Here is a 22,151-nt window from a genome sequence, read left to right on the forward strand (position 1 = left end):
CCATCTGTCTTTTAACTACTGCCCTTTATATTTAGCCCAGTGTAAAATGTCCCCTGGGTGTAGATGGAACATGGAGTAGTACCACTCTTTTATTCTAACATTGTGCTTATACCAATTACTTGTGTCTTGCTATAAGAAAGCTCACCTTTGTCCTCCAGGGGGTTGCCTGAGAGGTTGATGGATTGCAGGGTGGAGAAGGAGGAGTGCTCCCGCAGGGCAGCGGCCATCTTTAATGCAAAGTCCCTGCAGCAGAATAACAAGTTATTTCTTAATGATGCCAGCAGAGTAGACTTTAGATATTGTGTTTGTAGTCATGCACAATAATCACTGTGACAGGCTGAGAGCATTTATTCAAATGACCACTCCCTCCGACTTATATTAATCTTCACCCAGCTCATTAGCACCAGGTTGAGAGGCCCAGACAGTCACACCTTAAAGGTACAGAGTAATGATGCTTAGTCTAGTCCTGTACATGTTGCACTGTGCTCACACACACACACACACACACACACACACACACACACACACACACACACACACACACACACATACACACACACACACACACACACACACACACACACACACACACACACACACACACACACACACACACACACACACACACACACACACACACACACACACACACACACACACACACACACACACACACACAAACCCACATTTTGAGTCCACTGGCCTCCAGTGAGAGCTCCTGCAGGCTGGGAGATCTGGACAGCAGGAAGGTCAGCTGCTGCTGGATGTCCACTGACTGAAGGAACACAGACAGAGAGGCAGTCCAAAACTCGTTTCCATTGCTCATTGCAGAAAATAATCTCCTGGGCAAACACACTTATTATTCATACACATGTTGTTCAGCATCTCCACACATCAACACCATGTTTATAATAGTTGATCATAGTCAATTGCCAAAATTAATTAGTTAACATTGCAGTGCTAGAAATCACATGACAGTCACATGACTTCCAGTCAGCACAGCTAGGCTAAAGGCGGCTAATGTTCCGCTTGATGATGTTTTGACTCATTTAGCCACTGCCTGTATTTTAGACATGTAAAAGCTTCAGACGTTCATCAGTGGCTGATGTCTTTTATGTTGTAGAGCAACCATATTTATTTGACGTAGCGTCATTTTGGCTTCAGCTTAATTTATTTCAGGTCTTGGAAAGTTTTACTTTAAAGCCAGATTAGATAGCCTGGACTTGTCTTGATTAAGCCCTAAAACGGATAGTCAGGAAGACATTTTCTATGAAATGGTTTTGTGGAAGTGGACACAAACAATAAGAGAGTTTACCAGTTTGAGCTCCTTGCTGTAGATCTTGGTAAACCACTGGTTGAAAGACAGAGCTGCTACTGCTAATGCCAAGTCCCTGAAATGGGAGGAGAGGGAAGAAGGGGAGGGGAGAGTTAACAGTGTAACAGATGTGAGTTCAGACGGTATGAAACACACTGCACTGTATCTCACCTGCTGTCCAAGTGGCTGAAGTCCTGCAGGTTGAACTCTCTCCAGTTGTTCATGTAGTAGATGTTGTCAATATCCTGCCAAAACAGTTAGCCACACAATGCTAACATTAGCTTATTGTCAATTGGTTATTACTATATACTACTATATAAGTAGATTATGGCAAAATAGGTCCATAGAAAGTTTGGTAGGTGACCTATCATGCTGCAGTATAGTTGTGACTCACCCACTGGACCTCCTCTCTAAGCGGGATCTCGTTGAAATCACACAGAGCAGCGTAGGTATCAGAGAATCCTCCTGAGGAACACATACAACACTATCTGTCTGCACACAGGAGTTCCCTGCATCAATGATGCTGATATGCTTCCACTTTTAATACTGTCATCTGGCTGCTATCAAACTATATTACATGTTACACCTATTTTTTTAAATACTGTTACTGGTACTGGATGTGTGTTTTGTAAATTGTAGTTTGTGTAATTTATTATTCTATCTTTAATATTTTATGTATGCAATAGGATGTCCCTTCTGTGGGACGAATAAAGGTGTTCTGATTCAGGGTTCAAATTTGCTGTTCATGAAAAGATGAATTCTATTAGATACATATGTAATATTAAACCTCCCAGGTGATGGTAGCTGGTCAGACTCCAGTAGCTGATCCTCTCACCCCCAGCCTCTCACAGTGATATATATACAGTATAGTGTATTGTGTAGAAGGCACACACCACAGGAGCCGGGCCTGCTGCTCTGCTGCTCCTCCATCTCATCAGTCAGTGTGAGGAGTCTGTGCGGCAGATCTGGAGAAATCGTCTTTAGCAGCTTTCTAAAGATTAGATGACAAGAGATCAGCTGTTTGATACTATAATCATCAAACAAGACAAAGAGTGTGCAGCCATGCTAGCAACTCTGTGAGGCACAGTGAGACACACTGGGGCTAAGAGCTAAATGCTAACATCAGTGCGTTGACATGCATACAGTGACAATGCTAACACGTTTATTTTCAGTATCTGCATGGACTCAAAAGAGAAGGTATGATGACTGAAATTTCAAAAGTGTATGTAGAGTGTGAGCTAGTCTTGTCATTGAGACACTAAGCAGGTGGAGCAGACCCACCCTGGAGAAGAGTCAGGAAAGATCCTCTTCAGAGAGTCAGTCATGTGACACACCATGGCCTCCAGATCCTCAGCATGCAAAACACTGAGAGACAGAGTCTGCCTGTCAGTCTCCAACACAAACTGGAACACATGGACATTGTCACTCTCATAATAGAGGAAATATTACATTTAACATAACTTTCTTCCACAGTGACGACTGTAAACTGCTCTATGTGCTGTTCACATGGAATCCAGTGGTTCAGTTGATAAAGAGACAAGATGAACAAAGGGACTGGGAAAAGCTAATGTTAAACAAGTATATTTTAGATTGAAATAAATGTACCTGAGTGAGACTGTGAATGCTGATGGAGGAAATCTCGAAGTAGCTGAAAGTGCTCTCCATCTGTACACAGAGCGGTGCATGGTGAAAAGAAGCGGGAAAAATAAAACCTCATGAGAAAAATGTGCAATCGAGGGTCGGTGTGGTGTAAAATGGAGAATTGGTGATTTACCCTGACAGGTGGCTTGTTGTTAAGCAGGTAACCTCTCCAAAGACTCAGAACCTGAGAGAAGGACAGAAACAGGACGTCAGACCCGAATCTCCCCCTCAGGAACTACATGTTGTTGCATGTTGTGTTTGATGTGTGTTTGAATTGTGTTTTTAGTAAGTTAGTTGTGCGATGGTTGTGGATTGTGCATTTGCAGGGCCGTCGTGGTGGGGGGACAAGTGGGACTGACTACCCAGGGCCCAGGTGAGGGGATGGCCCTTGAAAGGCAAGGAATAAAAAGTTTGTTTTTGCTTTTTTTGTAGTTAGTGTCATAACTCAAATTTAAGTAGCTCAATAAAAGAGTGACTGAATTTTGTATCCAAAAACAAATGGTGAAGGCTGTCTGGGGCCCCTCTCATCCCTCACAAAAGGAGGAAAATGGTTCAGTCCTCCCCCCACTAAGATTTGTCTCGTTATGATTAAGCCCCGCCTCCTAGCTGCTGCTTCAGCTCTGTCACATGAATCCAGGAGGGAAAATAACTCTCTGGTTTCGACTTTTAGTGCATTTTACAACTTTTAGGATTTAATTATATAAATAAAGGCTATTCAAGTGTTTGTACTGGAAAGTAGATCTACCTCAAAAACTAGTGAAGTGTTGTTCATTTGTCTTTTATTATGCAGTATAGTAAGCCCTTTCTCAGTGCAGTGGTTAGAAAACTAAGATGTTTTTTTTAGCTTTCTCTTATACCATATAAATAAATAAAATAAACATGAAGAATGTTCTCTTATGAATGATACTCCAAGAAAACCTCATTTAACCATAGTAAAGTAATTGTAAACTACAGTATTTTGAGGAAAGAGGGTTGAAATGTGCACAGATTATTATTACTTATTTTATTACCACTAGTATAGCTACTTATACTTTTGTTGTACTTTAGTTCATTAGTGACTACCTTCATAACCGCAACAGATTCATGTGTACAGTTGTTGGCTCAATCATTCGTAAATAAATGTCAAAAGATGCATGAGAGGATCAAGAGAGGAAGGGGGCCCACAGAGACAGCTTATGTATACGGCCCGGAGTTTTGTGCTATGCCCCTGTACAGGTGTCAACATAACTAATTTCCGTTGATATTGCTCTTTATAGCTGCATATTCCTAGACAAAATGAAACAAAATGCTCCAAACTGACAGTGAACAATGACTTGTTCAGGGAGCTTAGGGCTGCACACACTTTGTCGAAACAATATGATATGAAACCCAAGGATATGCAACACTGATCAATTACAGACCATCAGATTAAACAGTGCACACCAGTCCTTCACATCAATCAGAAATCGAGCTTTGTCAGTTTTGCTCGAGTAAAAGTAAAAAAAAAGAAAAAAAATGGGAAGTCAAAATAAACATGTATAAGTAACTTCATATTAAACAGAACATCTTTATTGACCATCACTCACCACAAACCTGCTGGCCGACCTCCCACATGTCTGAGTGGGGGGGTGGAGGAGGACAGGAGTCACTAGACACACTCTGTGAGGCTTCAGCAGCTCAGAGATCTCATCTACACACATGCACACACACACACACACACACACACACACACACACACACACACACACACACACACACACACACACACACACACACACACACACACACACACACACACACACACACACACACACACACACACACACACACACATTGAGGGCATTCCAAGAAACTTGAATATTCTCTTTATGCATTTTATTTGAATAATACTTAAAGGTCCCCTATTACACTCTTTTCCAACAATGCATCACAGGTCTCATATATACAGAACATGTCTCTGATCATTGTAGCATGTCATAAACCCCTCTGTTTTAGTCCTGTTCCAAAAGGGCTGATTCTGTGTCTGTAGCTTTAAATGCTAATCAGCTGCTGCTGGCCACGCCCCTTGCAGAAGCGATTGGTTAAAAAAACCACAATGGTGCTCTAGAAGGAGATTCAGGTGATAAGGTGGGCAGGGTTACCGTAGTTGGTCATTGGCTAATAGTTGCACAACTGCAAGAAACACTGAGACATCACAAAGTGTCAAAATCTGGTCAGCTGATTTTCATTTATGTGGAAACAAATGATAGAGTGGATTTTGCATAATAGTTGAGCTTTAAGTTGCTGCTTGAGTTCTACTGGTGTCGCTTTTCTTATGTTGTTTTCTTCAAGAGACTTGTCCCTTTTGTAATTTATGACATGTATTCAGCTGACGCTTCATCCAAATCATCTAACACACACTTAATCGTAGAGATGCAATTTGGGGTTAAGTATCTTAATCAAAAGTCGAAACTACAGGGCTGGGGATCAAACCTCTGACCCTCTGATCGGCACACACCAATTAACATTCAAAGACTATAGGCTCAGTCAAACCAACAGTTGATAGGATAATTATGGAGCGAAGATCTAAATGAGTGTAGACTAAGAGGCAAAGCTATGAGGGGCCCCTAGGGACATTATTCAGAAATACTGTTCACACACACATGTGAAACACTCTCACACACACAACTGAAACCAAAAGCTCTCATAAACACATGTGAAAATCTGTCACACACATATGAAACGCTCTTACACACACATGTGAAAATCTCTCACACACACATATGAAACGCTCTCACACACACATGTGAAAAACTCTCACACACACACCTGAAACGCTCTCACACACACACCTGAAATGCTCTCACACATTCATGTGAAACGCTCTCACATACACATATGAAATGTTGAGTTCAGTAGGGAATTAGGAGTGCATTACAGTTAAAAAGGAAGGCCTTCCTGTCACATGAAGGAAGCAGGATGCTAAATTTCAAGGAAGTCAACTTCAACCACAATGAATGTTCATCTGATCCTCATCATTTTCCAAGTCCAAACTTTATTGTTTGCAGTGAGAGGTAATGAAGAGGATGTTTTAAGTTTTTTCAATAGTGCTTTGCAATGCATTGAGTCACTGCAAAGTGAAGAATCCAACAATTTGGATCAGGAGAGGCTTTTTCGAGTGCTCGATGACCACACACGAACTATATCTGCATTTTTTGCTGTGTTGAGGTATGGTCATGATAATAGGGATGTCAGTGACCTACTAGGATCATTATATAGATGCTTTCGCAACTTGCTGCATGAACATGAGGCCAGACGGAGATCCACTGATGTGACAAACAATCTAATACCCCCAACAACCTTGACTGGCCATCCAGGTCGACCCCAATACAGCATAACCACTGAACAGATTTCTCATTGTGTGTCCATTGGTATGACATGGCAGGGAATTGCATCATGCTTTGGAATCAGTCGAAGAACCCTATACAGACACAGGCAAACTCTGGAAGTTGAGCCATTAAGATATGCAGTATTGTCAAACCAAGATCTGGACAGCATTGTGACAAATATACTGCAGAACACTCCAAATGCAGGTGAAGCATATGTAATTGGAAGCCTGCGATCACGTGGCCTAAGAGTTCAGCGTTGGCGGGTCAGACAGAGCCTGCATCAAGTTGATCCCATTGGGCGGTCATTTAGACGTCGTCATGCTATACGACGAAGGGTCTACAGTGTTCAGGTCCCCAACCAATTATGGTAAGTTGACTTGTAAACTGTTCAGATGTTCACATTTTAAGTACATACTTTCTTTAATGTAGTGTATATCTCCCAACAGGCATTTTGACGGCAACCACAAGCTGGTTAGGTGGCGGATGGTCTTTCATGGCTGTGTCGATGGCTTTAGCTGAACTATGATATACTTACGGTGCTTATCTAACAACAGAGCTTCAAGTGTCTTGTCATTATTTATAGAAGCAGTAGAAAACTTTGGTTTGCCTTTAAGGGTCAGATGTGATCACGGTATGGAAAATATACATGTTGCCCGTTTTATGTTGGAAAGAAGGGGGTTGAACAGTCGTAGCGTTATTACAGGTGTTTCAGTACACAACCAAAGGATTGAGAGACTATGGGCAGAACTCAATAGAGTTGTATCAAGACACTTTGCAAATATGTTTAACTTTATGGAGGAACAGGGTATACTGGATTCATTGAATGAACTTCATCTTTTTTGTCTGCATTATGTCTATTTACCAAGAATTGAAAGGGCAGTAACAGAATTCATCAACCAGTGGAACAACCATGGCCTCTCCACACAAGGGGGGCAGACACCACTACAGCTGTGGCATACAGGTGTCATAAACAGCGTAGGAATCCATCCGGTTATAAATTACATTATTGATGTTGACACCCATTATGGTATTGATGAAGAAGGACCATTACCTGAACTTCAAACCAATAATAATGTTATCATTCCAGACATTGATCTTGCCATTAATGAGACCACAATGAACAATATTCAACAAGTGAATCCACTTGAAAATGATGGAAACCATGGAATACATTTATTTTCTTCACTCTTGCAGTATATTCAGTCCACATAGGAGTTACTTTGTAAATAAGCTGTTTCCCAACAATAAACCTAATAACCTAATAAACATTTTTTCAAAACTATAAGAAGCATTTGTTCAAAGTGTTTTTTCAAAAAGACATACTGCGAGACAAGCAGAGACTGAGACTTTAAAGATTGCAAACTTTATTGCAACAGCAATATTATGAACTAAATATGAAATGAAATAAATGTGAAATAAATATGAACCAGATATTGGTATTACTTAATAAAACTACACAGGTAAAGGAAACGTAACATTCCATTCCATAAAAAGTGTTTAACAAAGTGAAATAACACAGGAAAAAGTATTAAACACACATGTAAATGTCTTTACCTGTGTAGCTTTACTTATTGACTTTTATTGAGTCAATTCCAATATGTGGTATAAATCTCAAATGAATAACTGCATCAGAAAAATATTAAAATATTTAACGAAAGAAATGTTGACACGTTGAAAACTGATTTCCACCACTGTATATTCATGACCTGCCAAACCCATGAGTGTTCCCTAAAGCAAAGTCAAACTTGTCTTTAAAGAGTTCATATGACACATGTAGCGGCAACCTGATGCAGTTGACACATGTGTTGGCCATAGGGAACAATGGTGTCGAGGCATAGTCGTCCTCTCCCTTGTGAATGAACTCCACAGAAGGTGTTGGGGAAAAGCCGATGGGTGGCACCACAGAGGCTCCTGTTGCGAAGGCCAATATTTTTTGTAGTTTGGATGGCCCTTCTTCTTCTATACAAAAAAACAGAAAAACTATTTAGGTGGTAGTTGGTCTAATTAACATGTTTATTGAACATCTCTTGAGTTATTATCATTAGCTGATGAGGGCATGTATTTTTTGTAGGAAAAACTATTTTTAAAGTAAAAATATAAATAGATGCATCATTTTACGAGTAGTATAAACTATCAATTACCTTCTGCATCCTGGAGATAGTCTCTCCAGAAGATTACAACCATTTCTTCTGCAGTTCTCTTGTTGCTCCCTTCTGGAGAGAGTCGAATGCTGAAGAGATTGTCCATCTGGTCAGCAGTGAGAAGACTTGCCTCATAGCAAAACAGGGGCTTAAAGCTGTCAGGATGTCTCCTGATTTTTTCAAGAACCCCAAGAGTCTTCAGACCTTCAGAGAATCTGTACAAAGTACATGGAAACATTTTACTAATTTAAATAGTGTTCCTAATTCACTTATGAATTGTCAATTTGTGACTTACTTGTATATACAAATAATAGTTTTTAGTTTTAGTGAAGTTAATCCTACAACATGTTGGTCAATAATTCAAATTCTGATTCCTATTCTGATTAACCTGACGAAATAACCAACACTGAATACCTTTGAAATGGACCTTGGACCCTGTGGACAACCTGAAACATCACTATGTCCTGTACCAGCAGCTCCCTGTCCCTGATTGACTGCACAGGCCTTAGACATCCTGCATTAGCCAGGTACTCAAGTAGAGGTGCCTTTGACTCCTCAAGCTCCTCAACCGTGGTACTTTCAGATACCTAGCATCACAAGGAGCAGCAGGTTGGCTTGTTATGGGGGCTACTTGTTATGCTTATAACTTATTAGTTAAAAAAACAGACACTAGAGGACTGCATAATTACATGATAACAAAAGGTCCCTTAACAGTTGATTGAGGTTCAGGGTTTTTTTCCCACATAGCTACAATGTCACAGAAAACATAGAAGTTATAATTGGCTTGTCTGTTGGATTGTGGTGGAATTCAAACTACAACACATGGAAAGTGGGCATTCAGCAATGGACTGGGCAGGACCGAAACTGCCTCTCAAAATGTAAAACAGCAAGAGAACATTGTAATATTACCTAATTCTAATGGAACATAACATGTAAAACTACCAACTGACCTTTTTGACGTTCTCAAGGAGTTCTGGGTCAGCTATGTCTTCTACAGCTGGATTTGCTGAACCATCAACAAGAAGCGAAAACACTGTTGGTGACAGGAAGTTTGGTGGTGGACCACCATGCACCAAACTAACTGCAATGGCTCTGCCAGCGTTGTAGTACCGGTCCTCTCTTAGAGCTGCAAAACAATCACATAAAAGGAAATGTAATATTGAAAAATGAGTAAAGACTCATTGCTACATATAATCATGGATTTGATGTGTTATTAAATACATTGTAGATCAGTTTGCATGTAAAAATCACCATACACTAAAATAGCTCCCATTATTAATAAAAAAACAACAAGACATTACCAGTACTGTCAAGAGCAAAGTTCTTGCTGTTTTCTTTTCCCTCAAACATGGCGGATCTGGCAATGGTCTCCATCAGCAGCCTCAAGAATTCCCTCCTTGGCCCTCCTAAATCAATCCCTTCCTCATTTCTCCCCATGTCATCTGAGAACTTTACAGAAATCATCAAGTTTGGGTCGTAGGATACCCTATGGAAACCCCGCATGGCTCCTTCCCAGACAGCAGAGCGATTTATATTGAACCTGCACTGTCGTTTTGTAATAATTTTGCTTGAGAGTTCCAGCAGTAACTCCTGACTCGGGACCTTTTCTGCACTATAAAGACAAAAATGATCAAAAACACAGTAAAGTTACACATTTTAGAATAACCCTTTTTTCGTCATTGCAAGCATCCAAATAATCCTCAATGTGTACGTCACAATAATTTAAAGGTCAATTATCAGATGACATCCTTATTAGTTATCCTGATCTGTCACGCTCGCAGTCTGTGTGGGCTACTCACATTGAACACTCCATACTGGCAATAATGGCCTTGTTTAATTCCTCGTCATCTGAGGAGTCGTCAGGAAGAGTTGACACAAGTGCTAAATATGATGAGTAGTCATCATGGCCGCTAGTCCCATGGTTGCCATCACTCCTTGGAAGGCAGCCTCCATCTTGACTGCTTGTGCCAGGGCCGCCATCCACTCCTTCCACTACTAATCTACTCCTTTTAACAGCACTGGTAGCTGGGTGGTTGGTGGCATCATCATTATAATCATCGTCAATACCAGTGCCAGGATTGCCTTCACCATCAATATTGCCAGTACAGGGATCATTATTTCTCATTGCTCTTGAGGCTGCCCTGGTGGTGACACAGCTGCTCATGCCTGCAGGGATTTGCAGGATTTCACAACAATCCTCATCACTGTCCTTAGCAGTTGATCTGTCAGTGGCAGAAAGTTCACCTTACTCCTCTGAGTCAGTCTTTGAAACAGAAAGAAAGAAAACCCAAAATGATATATCAAAAGCAAAAAAAGCAAGACTTTGAAATTAAATAACCTTAAATAAAAAATAAGTAATTACATAACCGATTAAAATAGGGAGCCTTTGTTCACACTCTTCTCAATTTAAATTGCTCTATTTGAATGTAATATAAACTTGAAATTGCTATAAGCAGGTAACAGTTAACATTTTCTTTTCAAAAGGTAATTATACTTAATTTAATTAAGTTTTAAAACAAACAAAAAAGCAAACTTACTAAAAGGGTCCTTGATGGTCTTACATACAGGGCTTTGGTTTTAAAAACCTAGTGGATTAGCATCCCATTCAGCTCCTGACCCTCCTGGATCTTAGGGGACACCAACTTATTGCCACAAGACATTACAAGCTGGAGGCTACAAAGAAGATGTAGGATATTACAACAACAAGAAATACTTTACGGCTAATGGCTTAACAATATGATGTAACAGTATGCTTGTGTTAGTGTGTGTCTGTCTGTCTGTCAGGTTCTTGCTCCTATAAGGTGTGTGACTGAATCCTGTACATTTTGAGCCAAATTCAACTTTTATGTGTTTTTATAAATGATGATTGCAATTTGAAACTACGTTTTAAAAGTGCTCTTTAAATAAAGAGTATTGTATTATTAACAACGCAAGAAGGAAAAAAAAAAGGGTTTACCTGACGTCCTCCGGAATATGCTCACCAAAGCCTTGTCTGATACGATCAATAACAGTCCGGTGGTCCCAGGCCTTCTGGAATTCAAAGGCACTGAGGATATGTCCATGTTTGTGTAACCGTACTTTTGGACGTTGTTTGCACACTACATCCAATGATGGATTGGGGAGTAGTATCACGTCCTTATTGAAATGGCCATGCTGCTGTGCCCTAGCTCTGAAATAAGAATGTATTATGCATTATAAGTCTACTATTCGACTACATGAAGACAGACAGTTAAGTCATACTGCTATAATAAAACAATAATGAGAAAACCGTAGGTCAGGGTACTAAAGTATAATCAGTTTTCCCCTTAATTAAAAACGACAAAACGAGCAAATGTTTTTTCCCCCGTTTTAAACCAAAACTTAAGTGCGTCTGGGTCACCAGCACAGGTCCATATCTCCCACTGTGAAGGTTATAACAATGTTAATGTTATTATTATTATTGTTATTAATAATAATGATGAAACTGACAATGCTCTTCATTTGGGAAGGAAACAACAGTTTCCACATTATTAATTAATGCCGCTGAACTAAAATAATATAACTTTATTTAGCACACTAGCTAGCTAACTTCCGCTGACTCTGGAGCTAATAGCCTGGTTCTCCTGGCAGTAAAGTTATCTCACATATCATTTTTATTAACTTCAGTCAAGTTTTGTCTCCAATACGCAAGCAAAAGTGGACAAATTAAAATGACATCAGACCAAAACACTCAAAATGTTGTTTTTTTCGTTTTTGAAGTGAAAACGGATTGACAGTCTGTTAGCAGTGGAAACGATGTTCATGCTATATATAAAGATAATTTCAAACTCCGGATATATATAATTACCTTGTTTTCCTCGTGCCAGATGTCCATGTGCCAAAGCAATGTTGTGCTTGATATCGTGGTGCACAATCTCTCCTAAGAGGAGCTGTAGCTGGCCGCTGCCCGCTGCGGGATGGGAAGAGCGATGCTAGGTGACCGTCCACCACGGTGTCCTCACCTCGAGTTGGAACGGTCGGTTGCTGCACCATTGTGGTTGCACTTGACAGCGTTCTAATGGTCTCCGCTGAGGCCAATATATTGTTGAGCAACGCCGCTGCCTCAGTTAGGCTACGTGCGGGCTGTTGAGAAGACATCGGTGTAGCGAACCAACAAAGAATAGTATTTCGCCTGTATTTTGCAATGCGCTGTTTGTTCTCAACCGTTTCCTGTTTAATTGGAACGCCTTCCGTTTTAAGTGAAATGCCTTCCGTTTCAACTGAAATTCCTCTCACACAACATACTGAAATTCCTCTCACACAACATACTGAAATTCCTCTCACACAACATACTGAAATTCCTCTCACACAACATACTGAATTCCTCTCACACAACATACTGAAATTCCTCTCACACAACATACTGAATTCCTCTCACACAACATACTGAAATTCCTCTCACACAACATACTGAAATGACCATTTCACATGTGTTTATGAGAGCTTTTGGTTTCAGTTGTGTGTGTGAGAGTGTTTCACATGTGTGTGTGAACGGTATTTCTGAATAATGTCCCTAGGGGCCCAGTAGCGGTGCGTGGCCAATTTTACAGAGGAGGCCAGAGAGATCGTAAGCTACTGAATGACGTCATACCCATGTCAACAATGTGACTAAAAGTAGCATAAATAAATCAGGACAAATGATTGCAGCTGCTGCTATTTATTGACACCATATCGCAACAAGCTTAAACAAACACAACACAAAACCTTACACCCATATTTGTAATCTCAATAATACACTGAACTGTAGCCTACAGGTGGCCTCACATTCTAAAAGTCTCTGACGGGTTCACACCGCTGTCCGCAGGATGCTAAAGTGAAAGCCTCGGCTGTCACACTGCGTAAAGAAATAAAGTAAGCTTACTCACTATTTGTAGAGAAATGCCATTCTCCTATCCTTAATGGTGGCGAAATGATCTGTGACCCGGTCATACAGATCCCCATGCTGGAGCGGTCAAACAAGAGGCATGGCCAGCAGAAAAGACAATTTAGCATTACACTCCCTGTTAGCCAGTCCGTTCTCGTATAGTTCCCTTCACAAAACGTCCGGGTATTTCCTTTAGCTCTTCCCTGAGTAAGGTCGAGATTCGGAGTGGACCTACCCTTCTGTTTTATTTTTAACTGAATTTCAAACGGTAGTTTAGTGAAATCGTTTCTCAGAAAAAACTCTGGGTCTCCGTCGCCATCCATTCTTACTTTCTAACCTTCCTTCACGGTTAGCAACAGAATGGTTGTGTGTGGTTACGTACTTACGTATTAGTGTAGGAGGCACGTACAAGCTAGCCTCCTCATTTTTAAAATTTTTACAGTTTGATTGACCTTGATGAGCGTTCGGTGACAAGCCGAGCTTCAATCTGATTGGCTAAAACCCTTAGTAGTAGTGGAGGCCAAGTTAAACGGGCCTCCTTAGATGGCAGTATTTCACCTATAGGGGCGCTGTTTTGCTCGCTCAAAGAAAAACATGGGATATCAGGGAATTAAACACGGAATATTTGGAACCTAAAATGTCCTTCATGAATCCCAACTCATGGATATTTTTTTATCGAATATAAATGAGGAGGCCACGCCTCCCTTGGCCTCCGGGAGAAAACGCCACTGTAGGGGCCCCTCAAAATGCTATGTTGATTTTATCCATTACTGTCCAATGTTCAGTTGAGATCCTTGATCTAGTCTCTCATGATGTCTTAGCAAAGCTGAGGAAGTCACATTAAACTGTATGTGAAACTGATAGTAAACACACCCATAACTGTTACTCTCCTTTTTTCTTTTTCTTTGGGATAAAACAAACATTTTGACTGGTTTCAGGCTGTGAGAGGCAAAACTCTAAAGCAGTGGCAGCAAACCACAAAGAACTAATAAATAAAGGTAGGACATTTAATTGCTCTTCCCATGAAATACTTCCAGATGTGTTTATCCTTTGACTTAAAGTGATTATTAAAATGAATGAAACTCTCCCTGAATTGGGTGCACCTTAGTAGATCAACAAATGTAGCAAATATAATGTTGAGCTTGGCAGGGAAACTTGGGCAAATGAGCCAAATCCCAGAAAATGTTCCATCGTAAAGACTTCGGAACATCTGAGCAAAATATATCAGTCATAACTACAGACATATTATAGAAACAACAGACCCTTTATTCTCGGTTCATACATAAACCACAGACATGTTTCCTTCTTTTTGTCACTGACTGTCACAATGGAAACAGCTGTGACCTTTAATATTTGACCTTTATAACAACCAGCAAAAGTTCTGAGCAGCTTTATCTGTGATATGCAAATATAACGCAGCATGAATTAACGTCATATTAATTCTACAACTTGTTATCCACTCAAATGTTTGATAGTGATATAGAGAAGTCTAATGCTTAATTTTTTTGCATTAAATCTGTCAATTTCATAAATCATACATATGAGCTTACGTTTGCATTTCTGCATGATTAGACTAACATATTTAGCAGAACTCTATAGATGATCATACAATTCGATGAGCTCAAATGACAGTTTCAAATATAAGTATGAAGTAAATCAACATCTCCCTAAAACCGTACGAATACACTGGGAAATAAATATTGCTGTAAATGTGGTTCAACATTTAAATCCAATGTGCATTTAAAATGTAATTTTAATTTAAATAACTGAAAATATTTCCCTCACTTTCTAAATGTATATCAAAATCAAATATCTTATTCTGCCCATGGGAAAATTAGGTTTCGAACAGAGTATATCGTTTTCTTAATATGTATAATGTATCCTATGTTTATCAATGTTTGTTTTGGTAGTAAATTGGTCTTATTTGGTATGATTCTATGCAACAAAGAATTAATAAAGTCTGAAGGCAAAAAGGGGGCCAACCTGGTACTCGCAAGGTGTATCTAATAAAGTGGACTGTGAAATCTACTTTATATATTAACTTATTTATTATATGTTTAATTTGTAATGCCTTTTAACAAGCTATGGAAGCTATGGTGACAAAATAGTTAGCGGATCTTACCTTTCAGGTTCTGAGACACCGAGTCCATCGTGTAGGCTTTAATGAGAATATAGCATTACTATAAGAAATGCACAGAAAAGTCAAGATAAGATCACCTCCAGGGTAAGTAAACTAGTGAAAACTCCTCAGGCTGATTCTAAAAAACGTGATCTTCACAAGAGGAAGACAGAACGGAGGGAAAATAAATTAATCTGTTCTGAATAGAAAAATCTGTAACAGTATGATCATCCAGCGCCGGCTGAGGAGTGGAGACCAGAGGAAGCAGGTATAGTACACACACACACACACACACACACACACACACACACACACACACACACACACACACACACACACACACACACACACACACACACACACACACACAGGAACCACCACTACTTTCACAGACGCAGTGATGACCCATTTTCTCTTTTTTCCACCCCTACTTGCACACATCACCTCTCCTTGCTTGCTTGTGCAGTTTCTGCACACACACTTCCTGTTCCATGCTGTGAGTCACTGTTGTCGTGAAGATAGATATGACTGAGGCTGTCAGGAGCCTCCAACCTCACACACTGAGGTTCACAGATAGCAGGAGTCCAGCTTCAAACTGTCAAAACACTGAATCATTTACGGGGATACACAGATATTAATGCAAAAGCTTTACAGGAGTCAAAGAAGAACTTCACTTCAGAAAATCACACAAGACCAACAGGTGCTGTTTATAGGCAGAGGGCTGTTTCTAACCACCAGGGGGCGCCAAACATGCATTCAAACACAACTTGTGTACCACAATGTTTCAAATGTGTATTTAAGTTAAGAAGTATGAATCAGTTCACTATTCCCTCAGCATATGTATCTCATAATCACTTCAAATGTACTTTTCTTTCTGGATGTTAATCGGAGTTGAACACACACAAGTAGGATTCATGACATCAGAACTTCTTAAAGGTCCCCTATTATGCTACTTTTCAGGTCCATATGTGTATTTTGTTGCTCCACTATGACATGTTTACATGCTTCAATGTTAAAAAAGCACTTTAATTTCCTCACACGGCCTGTGCATAAATTACCATTTTTTACTCCTTCTGAAAACGAGGCGCTCATGCCCCCGCCCTTGCAAAAGCCCACTCTGCTCTGATTGGTTAGCTGGTGACTCTGCTGTGATTGGTCAACCGCTGAGAGATTTGTCAAATGTCCCTCCCCTGAATAAAACTGAAAAAATGACATCGCTTGTTCGCCATATCAGTTTATTAGAAACAACTAATGATGGATTATCAGTGATCATTTCAAAGTGACACAGAGACATGGGGTTAACCTTCAGCAGCGTTTGTATGACCTTCAGCAGCGTTTGTATGATCTTCAGCAGCGTTTGTATGACCTTCAGCAGCGTTTGTATGACCTTGAACACAACTTTGATCACAAACAGCAAAGACTGTTTATAGCTATGTTTCTGTAAAGTGAAGCAGTTTTCTTGCTCTTTCTTGGCTGCTAGTTCAGTGAATTTTGGTCGTACAGTGATGAGACTTATACCAATGGAATCTGTGAAATCTCAGGTAAAAATGGTTGATATGGTCTGGTAGCTGAGTTTCTTCCCGTTCAGTGGGTTTGCCACATTAATAGGTTGTTAAATGTTAACATGCCCTGAGATGCTGTTTCTTACAAGTTGCTTGTACTTGTACTTTTTTACACTGCCTAACAATGGAAGCTACAACCTAAATTAACACATTATTTTATTGTCAAGATTTTAGGGTCATTTCGGTTAAATGAAGGACAGCACATTTGAGAGTCATATTTAGAAACACAAAGATGTAATGTCATTTTCTTGAATGTTTAAAAGACAGAGGAGAACCTATCACAGGTCAACATGAAGAAATAGTTTCATGTCTTTATCATTAGCCTCGTGACCTTGAACACGCATTTTGAGCAGTGGCAGCTGGTGCATCTTTTTCCAGGGGAGTATACACAAAGTAAAAACATATGCAATATAAGAGATTATATCTATTTTTTGTACATATGTAACAGAGTTATATAGGGTTGTGTAAAATCCTTGTTAAAATGGACAATTCCGCCATCTGGTGTCAGAAACTTGTACCTGCATTAAACACTTTATCGCAATGGATTGTGGGTGATCTCTTAAAAGGGTAAGGTCCCTTTTATTATGTCGGTGGACAACATGTCTGTTTTTATTTGTATAAGGATATAAACTTTCTGTTGTGTTTGTTTAGTTTAATGTTAATCGTTTAAAGCTCTGAGCAACATGTTTTTGTGTGACTGGCTATTATTTTTAATGATTTATCAATGTGATCATCAATAGCTAATCTGAACAAATAAACTAATGTACGGTGGCCATGAAGTGCAAGTCGAAACCGCATTTCACAAAACACTACAACATTTCACGAAACACAACAACATTACAAAAAACACTAGAACATTTCAAAGATTACCGAAAGGGTATTCCTTTAGGGAAAACACTCCTTGTTTGTGATTGGACAGAGCTAGCCGGAGAAACACTGCTGTGATTGGTTGTGATTGGCGAAGCAGCCCGCTTTTTTTCTCAGTTACTTATGAGGAAAGCCTGTACGTGCAAGCCCTCCAGGAACCCATAGAGATTGCATTGAAAGCTCTGATATTTGAAAAAAATGCATTTTACACGAGAGTCTATGACAGACCCCTGGGGCAATTTTCAATCTGACTGAAATCGCACCTAAGGGGTGGGACCATGTTAAGCACGACTTTAGTCTGATTGGACAATGACGTTTTCGACAGATCTAACGTCTAAGTCAGTGTTGGGGGTCCCGACCCCCCGGGAGACCGCCAGGGGGCGCCAGGGGGGTCGCGAAAACTTTGAGGGAAAGGGAAAAAACGGGTAAAATGTGAAAATAAAAATTGTAATATGTTTTTTTAGATGTTATTAATAACTGCATATCTATCAATCTATGTGTCTTTTGATGCCCATCTTTTAAAATGTATACTTTTTTAAATCACACAACCAACCTTAAAGCCAATCAGAATTGAGCTGCTGTTTCTGAGAGTGAAACTGAGTTGCTGTGTGGAAAACTAGCTACGTACTGCTAAAGGATGAAATGGACAAATTTCTTAAAAGAAAAAGACCATCTGGCGATTGAAATGAAGATGCCCTCAATGCAAAAGACTCACAGCCACGGAATACCAACCTGGCCATCTAAAACTCGGAGGCATGAGCCATCATACATTCAGTTTGGCTTTACCATGGCAAGTAAGAACGGCCGTGATGTGCCTAAATGTGTTCTCTGCCTCGAGATCCTCGCCAACGAGTCTTTAAAGCCATCTAAACTTGATCCACATCTCAAACAAAAGCCCCCAGCAGAAGCTAATAACTCTATAGACTTTTAAAAAGAAAAGAGCATCTAGCGATGCAATCGGGTTACATTTAAGCAGCAAGCCGGCGTCCCCGAGCGGGCCTTGAAGGCATCAGTTTTTGCATCATACCACATGGCCCGTGCAAAGAAACCGCACACAATAAGAGAGGATTTAATTCTACCAGCTACCGTATTGTTCGGGAAATGCTAGGTGAGGATGCTGCCAGCAAAATCAACGCGGTACCACTCTCGGATAATTCTGTGAGCCGAAGGATTGGCGACATGGCTCAAGATGTATCTGCTCATCTTTTGGAGCAAGTGAGAGATCGTGAACATTTCGCTCTGCAGCTGGTTGAGAGCACGGATGTATCAAATGTCGCAGAATTGCTTGCATATGAAGTATATCTTGTAGCGATGTTTGTGAAGATGATGAAGAAGTCTCCAGAGACACCAGCTTGTATATAATAAGGTTTATTACAACAGCATAGTATCAGACACCAACACGGGCGATGCGGGGTTCCCAGAGCCAATTGTGGAATTCCCCCGAACAGTCTTTGTGCATACACTTTATAGGAGAAATGTGGGTGTGTGTGTGTGTGTGTGTGTGTGTGTGTGTCAAAATGCGATGTTCTATGAGAATGTGTACCCAAATAAGGTGAACTATACGTTTGTGCACGATGTCTTGCGCGTACCCAAATAAGGTGAGATATACGTTGGTCTTTGTCTTACTCATCCCTGGAGGTCTTCTGACATAGTCCAGAGGTTTTTTATACAACCTCCTGTCGTACCACATCACTCTCTGCACTCTCTATGACCTCAGAGAGCAACCAACTGCATATGAACAGACCCAATACACCACACAGGCAATAACTCTGTATGCCCCACTAAGGTGACCTAGGTCGATTCCTAGGGTATCTTTAACGTATTCCAGATGTTGTTTTTCACTCTTCTTCCACCCAACCTTCCTCTGACCTCAGGGAGTATCTGCCCTGGTATATCTCCAGTTTTAATACACCACATATTCCCCCCTTCGAGAGTACACAGAGTCTCGAAACTAAAATAATAAACCATACATGACTACAATTCTGACATAGGTAACAATTCCTCCACTACATGCTTTCTACAGCATAACTTTAACACTAATATAATTTTATGGAGTGTGAGAGTGAAAAACCTGTCTGGCAGCCATCTTCCCAAGTTACCCTCAAACAATCTAGACAGGAAAATTCTACCACGGCCCCTCTGCCCTAGGCGACCACACAAAGTACTCCAGATCTATCAAAAGGAGGAACTGTAATTATTTATAACAATATGTGTAGAATGTAACTTAAGCAAATACATATGGAAACCTCAAAAACCAAAATCGAAACAATGTCCAAATTCTGGCTGGTCGACCCATCGCACCTTCCAATGGACCTTTCCCTGCCTAGACCCAATTTCCCTAGGTGTTAAAGGAAAAGAAAACATATGAGGTCCCCACATACCTACTCAATATCAGATAACATCATTCCTCACACATTGATACAGTGACACTATTATGGACGTTTAAGTCTAACTCATACAAATATATGTAAGAAAAAGACACAGTAGTGGTTCCCACTGCAGCTCCTCTGCAGCAACGTTGACGACTCTCAGTGTAGGGTCGCTCATATGTCGAATCCGAACACTTTGTCACAACGTCCTTGTTCAGAATCCTTCAGTCCATAAACCAGTATCTTTGCAGAAAACAACAGATGCAAAGTAAAACATCAAACACTGATTATAATGTCAGATTCACGATATCATATTCTTATAGGTTATGATTTCCATATTTCCCCCAAACCTTAAACCCCCTGTATAACTACCACATGACAACACTCTAATGGATATAAATCTCATGAGTATGTAAAAATTGGACGTTCAATATGGATATTTCTCCAGTAACTTCCCTTCTATCCACACTTCTGCCTCGTCGACATCTATACTAGCCACCTGTAGTAATGGCATCTGAGATGGATCACCAGGCATCACGACACCAACCCATCTCTCTGTAGAATCTCTTCCATAGCTGGAACCCCAAGAAGGTTAGCTAACAATCTCTTAATGTGTTCCCACCATGAGCTCATCCATCTTTGAAGTCCACGGATGTGCTCCATCTTGAAGAGTAGGCAACTTCTCCATTATATCTGACATATCGGTATTCTGCCAAGGCTTGTACTCCAAATTCTGTCCACGAACTATTACAGGAAGCATCTTCTCAAGTGTTCCTTTTCTTGGGTGAAGTGAATATCTTGCATTTGTTCCTCGGGATTGTTTTCCTTGCAGCTCTTCCTTCTCCGTCCGCAATTCTTCTATGCGGCATATCAACCTTCTTTTACGTTCTGATGTAGTGGCTAACTCCAAAGCCGCTATACTTTCGTCGATCATTTCTTCCATCTGTTTTATAACCTTCTTTCTGTCTTCCTTCCTTGTAGTACTGGATATTGTAGGATCAAATCCTACTGACGTCGAGGGGCCCTCGTCCCCTGAATATTCATTGTTGTCTCCAATGTCACATTCACTAGACTCATCATCTCTCGAGTCCTCTTCTGTCTCCGTGTTATCTCCTCTCTGTTCCGCTTTAGCCAGCATCCGCCTGACTGTAGGGTCATATCCGCCCATAGCCTCTTCTTGATCACTCTGGTCATCATCCTCGGACTTTCTTCTCCTGATCCTCAATTTCCCCCCTGTTTCCAACCGGGTCGTTTTCTTCTTACTTTTGGCACTTGGATACATTCTTATAGTTGTTTTCGCTCGTCCCGTTTCTATTACTTGGTCATCTTCATCTCGGATGCGGTACCCACCCCTTTGGCTGATCACTGGGAGTTGGGGATAGATTTCCTCAATGGTCGCCTCCTTCTTATAAGGTGGAGGGCTCTTTATTGGTTCCGTATGCGAAAAAGGTGTATTAATTTCCGCCGCCAGTTTTTGTATTTCTTTTGCATTTTTCCGAATTACTTCCGCGCTTCTCTCATTCTTAACTTTTGTTACTTTTAACCGTTTCTGTCCCTCATTTTCAAACAACTGAAGAATGCCGAGCTCTATCTGTCTCTTTTCTTTACGTTGTCTCCCTTTCTTGCCCTTCTTTTGGTCAGTTTTGTAGGTAGAAACGAGCACCTGCATTGTTTTGATTACATCGAGGTTAAGCGTCCCTTCCACTGGCCATGGTTGTTCAATATCACGCCAACGTTTGTGCCATTTCTCAGACATCTTTTCAATACCTTTAATTAAAGGATTATTCTTCTGTACTACATCCCCAGGAGTAATTACATTTGGATTGGTAGTTTTAATGTTCTTTTTCTTCATTTTGACAAGTATTTTACGTTCCCAAATCCTAAATTAACCCTATTGCTGAAACTTCT

The 22,151-nt window shown here is 40.4% G+C and overlaps 2 protein-coding genes across 3 annotated transcripts in view; both read right to left on the reverse strand.

Moving 5' to 3' along the window:
* The window catches only part of carmil2 (capping protein regulator and myosin 1 linker 2), a 59,576-nt gene extending 43,891 nt beyond the window's left edge, over positions 1-15,685 (reverse strand). Inside the window, exons 1-11 of one of the 2 annotated variants that reach the window (XM_063906059.1) lie at positions 15,449-15,685; positions 4,522-4,625; positions 3,090-3,140; positions 2,921-2,980; positions 2,597-2,718; positions 2,209-2,306; positions 1,710-1,780; positions 1,487-1,560; positions 1,316-1,391; positions 687-775; positions 146-243 (exon numbers count right to left, since the gene is read on the reverse strand). In XM_063906059.1, the coding sequence (XP_063762129.1) occupies positions 146-243; positions 687-775; positions 1,316-1,391; positions 1,487-1,560; positions 1,710-1,780; positions 2,209-2,306; positions 2,597-2,718; positions 2,921-2,980; positions 3,090-3,140; positions 4,522-4,625; positions 15,449-15,476 (871 nt within the window). In that variant the 5' untranslated portion in view covers positions 15,477-15,685. The remainder of the gene's footprint in view (positions 1-145; positions 244-686; positions 776-1,315; positions 1,392-1,486; positions 1,561-1,709; positions 1,781-2,208; positions 2,307-2,596; positions 2,719-2,920; positions 2,981-3,089; positions 3,141-4,521; positions 4,626-15,448) is intronic. The other variant, XM_063906066.1, reaches the window with a different exon arrangement.
* LOC134879523 (G2/M phase-specific E3 ubiquitin-protein ligase-like) lies at positions 7,645-12,959 on the reverse strand. The gene is made up of 9 exons (XM_063906076.1): positions 12,271-12,959; positions 11,401-11,613; positions 10,982-11,117; positions 10,244-10,707; positions 9,746-10,056; positions 9,395-9,570; positions 8,859-9,031; positions 8,445-8,659; positions 7,645-8,262 (listed from the first exon to the last, which is right to left on the reverse strand). The coding sequence occupies exons 4-9, from the start codon at positions 10,606-10,608 to the stop codon at positions 8,003-8,005; spliced, it is 1,500 nt and encodes a 499-aa protein (XP_063762146.1). The 5' UTR covers positions 10,609-10,707; positions 10,982-11,117; positions 11,401-11,613; positions 12,271-12,959; the 3' UTR covers positions 7,645-8,002.
* Positions 15,686-22,151: the final 6,466 nt, after the last annotated feature.

The sequence above is a fragment of the Eleginops maclovinus genome, chromosome 2 (assembly GCF_036324505.1).
Source record: "Eleginops maclovinus isolate JMC-PN-2008 ecotype Puerto Natales chromosome 2, JC_Emac_rtc_rv5, whole genome shotgun sequence".
Taxonomy (NCBI): Eukaryota; Metazoa; Chordata; class Actinopteri; order Perciformes; family Eleginopidae; genus Eleginops; species Eleginops maclovinus.